Source organism: Carassius gibelio, chromosome B3, assembly GCF_023724105.1.
Source record: "Carassius gibelio isolate Cgi1373 ecotype wild population from Czech Republic chromosome B3, carGib1.2-hapl.c, whole genome shotgun sequence".
Lineage (NCBI taxonomy): Eukaryota > Metazoa > Chordata > Actinopteri > Cypriniformes > Cyprinidae > Carassius > Carassius gibelio.
Window position 1 is genome coordinate 51,360,613 of NC_068398.1, and position 5,605 is coordinate 51,366,217.

The window sequence follows — 5,605 nt, forward strand, 5'->3', positions numbered from 1 at the left end:
GGATGGCTTTAAGGACCGGATGGATTTACAAAATAAAAAGGAATAATGCTTCAAACAGTGGTTCTCAATTCCAGTCCCGGGGACCCCTTGCTCGTCCCTTGCTAAAGCCATCCCTTTGCATGTCCCCCTTATTTAACACCCCAGATTGTGATCATCAGCTTGTCAGGAGAGAGATCCAGGAACTGGACCAACAAGCTGATGATTTCAATCCGGTGTGTTAAGTAAGGGTGTTCCATGACTGGAATTGAGAACCACTGACTTGGAATGGAATTCTTTCTTTAGATAAAACTTGCCATTCACCAACCCTGATCAAAGCCGCCTACCTCAGATTTTTCTAATGATCCCAAAGACATTGACTGGCACTGATTAACATGCTCGGGTGTGTTTGACTAGGGTTGGAGCTAAACTCTGCAGGAATGTGGATCTCGAAGTCCAGATTTAAGGATCTCTGGTCTATATGCACAAACTAAAGCTGACTATCTGTGTTCATGCAGTGAAGCCAGGTCAATGTCCCATACCGGAGATGATCCCACTCTGTGCTGATAGCTGTTTCAATGATGGCCAGTGTCCTGCCACACAGAAATGTTGCCCAACCACCGGTGGCTTTGCATGCAGTGAACCGCGTGGCCAGGGAAGAGGTCAGGCAACTTGCCATGGAAACGGTTCTGGCCAGGGAAGCGGCTATGGCCAGGGCGCGGGTCAGGGAAGCGGCTATGGCCAGGGCGCGGGTCAGGGAAGCGGCTATGGCCAGGGCGCGGGTCAGGGAAGCGGCTATGGCCAGGGCGCGGGACAGGGCGCGGGTCAGGGAAGCGGCTATGGCCAGGGCGCGGGACAGGGCGCAGGACAGGGAAGCGGCTATGGCCAGGGTGCGGGACAGGGCGCAGGACAGGGAAGCGGCTATGGCCAGGGCGCAGGTCAGGGAAGCGGCTTTGGCCAGGGTGCAGGACAGGGTGCTGGCCAGGGAAGCGGCTATGGCCTGGGAAGCGGCTATGGCCAGGGTGCAGGAGCTGGACAGGGAAGTGGCGCAGGAGTTGGACAGGGAAGCGGCTATGGCCAGGGTGCTGGAGCAGGACAGGGAAGCGGCTATGGCCAGGGCGCTGGAGCAGGACAGGGAAGCGGCTATGGCCAGGGCGCTGGAGCAGGACAGGAAAGCGGCTATGGCCAGGGCGCTGGAGCAGGACAGGGAAGCGGCTATGGCCAGGGCGCTGGAGCTGGACAGGGAAGCGGCTATGGCCAGGGCGCAGGAGCTGGACAGGGAAGCGGCTATGGCCAGGGCGCAGGAGCTGGACAGGGAAGCGGCTATGGCCAGGGCGCAGGAGCTGGACAGGGAAGCGGCTATGGCCAGGGCGCAGGAGCTGGACAGGGAAGCGGCGCTGGAGCAGGACAGGGAAGCGGCGCTGGAGCAGGACAGGGAAGCGGCTATGGCCAGGGCGCTGGAGCAGGACAGGGAAGCGGCTATGGCCAGGGCGCAGGAGCAGGACAGGGAAGCGGCGCAGGAGCAGGACAGGGAAGCGGCGCAGGAGCAGGACAGGGAAGCGGCGCAGGAGCAGGACAGGGAAGCGGCGCAGGAGCAGGACAGGGAAGCGGCGCTGGAGCAGGAGCAGGACAGGGAAGCGGTGCAGGAGCAGGACAGGGAAGCGGCTATGGCCAGGGCGCTGGAGCAGGACAGGGAAGCGGCGCTGGAGCAGGACAGGGAAGCGGCGCTGGAGCAGGAGCAGGACAGGGAAGCGGCGCTGGAGCAGGAGCAGGACAGGGAAGCGGCGCTGGCCAGGGCGCTGGAGCAGGAGCCGGACAGGGAAGTGGCGCTGGAGCAGGAGCCGGACAGGGAAGTGGCGCTGGAGCAGGAGCCGGACAGGGAAGTGGCGCTGGAGCAGGAGCCGGACAGGGAAGTGGCGCTGGAGCAGGAGCAGGACAGGGAAGTGGCGCTGGAGCAGGAGCAGGACAGGGAAGTGGCGCTGGAGCAGGAGCAGGACAGGGAAGCGGCGCTGGGGCAGGAGCCGGACAGGGAAGCGGCGCTGGGGCAGGAGCCGGACAGGGAAGCGGCGCTGGGGCAGGAGCCGGACAGGGAAGCGGCGCTGGCCAGGGTGCTGGAACAGGAGCAGGACAGGGAAGTGGCGCTGGAGCAGGAGCCGGACAGGGAAGTGGCGCTGGAGCAGGACATGGAAGCGGCTATGGCCAGGGCGCAGGAGCTGGACACGGAAGCGGCGCTGGAGCAGGAGCAGGACACGGAAGCGGCACTGGAGCAGGACAGGGAAGCGGTGCTGGCCAGGGAGCTGGAGCAGGACAGGGAAGCGGCGCTGGAGCAGGACAGGGAAGCGGCTATGGCCAGGGCGCTGGAGCAGGACAGGGAAGCGGCGCTGGAGCAGGACAGGGAAGCGGCGCTGGAGCAGGACAGGGAAGCGGCGCTGGAGCAGGACAGGGAAGCGGCGCTGGAGCAGGACAGGGAAGCGGCGCTGGAGCAGGACAGGGAAGCGGCTATGGCCAGGGAGCTGGAGCAGGACAGGGCAGCGGCGCTGGAGCAGGACAGGGAAGCGGCTATGGCCAGGGCGCTGGAGCAGGACAGGGAAGCGGCGCTGGAGCAGGACAGGGAAGCGGCTATGGCCAGGGCGCTGGAGCAGGACAGGGAAGCGGCGCTGGAGCAGGACAGGGAAGCGGCTATGGCCAGGGCGCTGGAGCAGGACAGGGAAGCGGCGCTGGCCAGGGCGCTGGAGCAGGACAGGGAAGTGGCGCTGGAGCAGGACAGGGAAGCGGCTATGGCCAGGGCGCTGGAGCAGGACAGGGAAGCGGCGCTGGAGCAGGACAGGGAAGCGGCTATGGCCAGGGCGCTGGAGCAGGACAGGGAAGTGGCGCTGGAGCAGGACAGGGAAGCGGCTATGGCCAGGGCGCTGGAGCAGGACAGGGAAGCGGCGCTGGAGCAGGACAGGGAAGCGGCGCTGGAGCAGGACAGGGAAGCGGCGCTGGAGCAGGACAGGGAAGCGGCGCTGGAGCAGGACAGGGAAGCGGCGCTGGAGCAGGACAGGGAAGCGGCGCTGGAGCAGGACAGGGAAGCGGCGCTGGAGCAGGACAGGGAAGCGGCGCTGGAGCAGGACAGGGAAGCGGCGCTGGAGCAGGAGCAGGACAGGGAAGCGGCCCTGGAGCAGGAGCAGGACAGGGAAGCGGCGCTGGAGCAGGAGCAGGACAGGGAAGCGGCGCTGGAGCAGGACAGGGAAGCGGCGCTGGAGCAGGACAGGGAAGCGGCGCTGGAGCAGGAGCAGGACAGGGAAGCGGCGCTGGCCAGGGCGCTGGAGCAGGAGCCGGACAGGGAAGTGGCGCTGGAGCAGGAGCAGGACAGGGAAGTGGCGCTGGAGCAGGAGCAGGACAGGGAAGCGGCGCTGGCCAGGGCGCTGGAGCAGGAGCCGGACAGGGAAGTGGCGCTGGAGCAGGAGCCGGACAGGGAAGTGGCGCTGGAGCAGGAGCCGGACAGGGAAGTGGCGCTGGAGCAGGAGCAGGACAGGGAAGTGGCGCTGGAGCAGGAGCAGGACAGGGAAGTGGCGCTGGAGCAGGAGCAGGACAGGGAAGTGGCGCTGGAGCAGGAGCCGGACAGGGAAGCGGCGCTGGGGCAGGAGCCGGACAGGGAAGCGGCGCTGGCCAGGGCTCTGGAGGCGGACAGGGAAGCGGCGCTGGGGCAGGAGCCGGACAGGGAAGCGGCGCTGGGGCAGGAGCCGGACAGGGAAGCGGCGCTGGGGCAGGAGCCGGACAGGGAAGCGGCGCTGGCCAGGGTGCTGGAACAGGAGCAGGACAGGGAAGTGGCGCTGGAGCAGGAGCCGGACAGGGAAGTGGCGCTGGAGCAGGACATGGAAGCGGCTATGGCCAGGGCGCAGGAGCTGGACACGGAAGCGGCGCTGGAGCAGGAGCAGGACACGGAAGCGGCACTGGAGCAGGACAGGGAAGCGGTGGTGGCCAGGGAGCTGGAGCAGGACAGGGAAGCGGCGCTGGAGCAGGACAGGGAAGCGGCTATGGCCAGGGCGCTGGAGCAGGACAGGGAAGCGGCGCTGGAGCAGGACAGGGAAGCGGCGCTGGAGCAGGACAGGGAAGCGGCTATGGCCAGGGAGCTGGAGCAGGACAGGGCAGCGGCGCTGGAGCAGGACAGGGCAGCGGCGCTGGAGCAGGACAGGGCAGCGGCGCTGGAGCAGGACAGGGCAGCGGCGCTGGAGCAGGACAGGGAAGCGGCGCTGGAGCAGGACAGGGAAGCGGCGCTGGAGCAGGACAGGGAAGCGGCTATGGCCAGGGCGCTGGAGCAGGACAGGGAAGCGGCGCTGGAGCAGGACAGGGAAGCGGCTATGGCCAGGGCGCTGGAGCAGGACAGGGAAGTGGCGCTGGAGCAGGACAGGGAAGCGGCTATGGCCAGGGCGCTGGAGCAGGACAGGGAAGCGGCGCTGGAGCAGGACAGGGAAGCGGCTATGGCCAGGGCGCTGGAGCAGGACAGGGAAGCGGCGCTGGAGCAGGACAGGGAAGCGGCGCTGGAGCAGGACAGGGAAGCGGCGCTGGAGCAGGACAGGGAAGCGGCGCTGGAGCAGGACAGGGAAGCGGCGCTGGAGCTGGACAGGGATGCGGCGCTGGAGCAGGACAGGGAAGCGGCTATGGCCAGGGCGCTGGAGCAGGACAGGGAAGCGGCGCTGGAGCAGGACAGGGAAGCGGCTATGGCCAGGGCGCTGGAGCAGGACAGGGAAGCGGCGCTGGCCAGGGCGCTGGAGCAGGACAGGGAAGTGGCGCTGGAGCAGGACAGGGAAGCGGCTATGGCCAGGGCGCTGGAGCAGGACAGGGAAGCGGCGCTGGAGCAGGACAGGGAAGCGGCTATGGCCAGGGCGCTGGAGCAGGACAGGGAAGCGGCTATGGCCAGGGCGCTGGAGCAGGACAGGGAAGCGGCGCTGGAGCAGGACAAGGAAGCGGCTATGGCCAGGGCGCTGGAGCAGGAGCAGGACAGGGAAGTGGTCAAGGGAAGTGTCGGGGATGTGGCAAAGGTCAATGTCGCCTTTAGGGACATGTTCATGGGAATTTTGCATAATACTTTCTGGGGGTCTTTTCCAATTCTTTTGTTCAGATGTCATGTTTTCCCTGTTTGCTCAAACTGTTTAGAAAGATTTTCTGACTCTCTCTACCACTACTATCACCTCAAATAAATAAAAAATTGCTTGATTTGAAGAGTTTGTGTTTGGTATCATTTTGCTCTCACATAACCGCTCTCTGGCATCAGTGCTGTAAGTTCCTCTCCCCGAGTACTGGACAATTAGCAAATTATGATCTATCTTTTTTGCCAATTTAAAAGAACTGTTTTGTGTATTTAAATTTATTCTTGGGTAGCTGAATAGTCTGCAGCCATTATTCCAGTTGGAAGTCATTGTATTATGCCGATTTGGTGCTCTAGAAACCTTTCATGAATGCTGAAATTGGTTCCATAAGTTCTTGTGATTCTTGAGGCAATACATTAAAGATGGCATGTTTCTAAGAGACGTCGATTCTTAAACAGTCGTCCTAATAAATATAGGAATAGCATAACCGATGTTACAGGTCAAAAGCTTATTGTGGACTTATAATTGGAATAAAGCTTGGCGTGTTTGTGAAAAAT

General features: G+C 63.8%; 1 protein-coding gene across 1 annotated transcript; it reads left to right on the top strand.

Annotated features, from left to right (window-relative positions):
- The first annotated feature begins 207 nt into the window (after window positions 1–207).
- On the top strand, window positions 208–5,181 carry LOC127951889 (fibroin heavy chain-like). The gene has a single exon (XM_052550022.1). It carries the CDS (start codon window positions 458–460, stop codon window positions 5,015–5,017), a length of 4,560 nt encoding a protein of 1,519 aa, XP_052405982.1. The 5' UTR covers window positions 208–457; the 3' UTR covers window positions 5,018–5,181.
- Window positions 5,182–5,605: the final 424 nt, after the last annotated feature.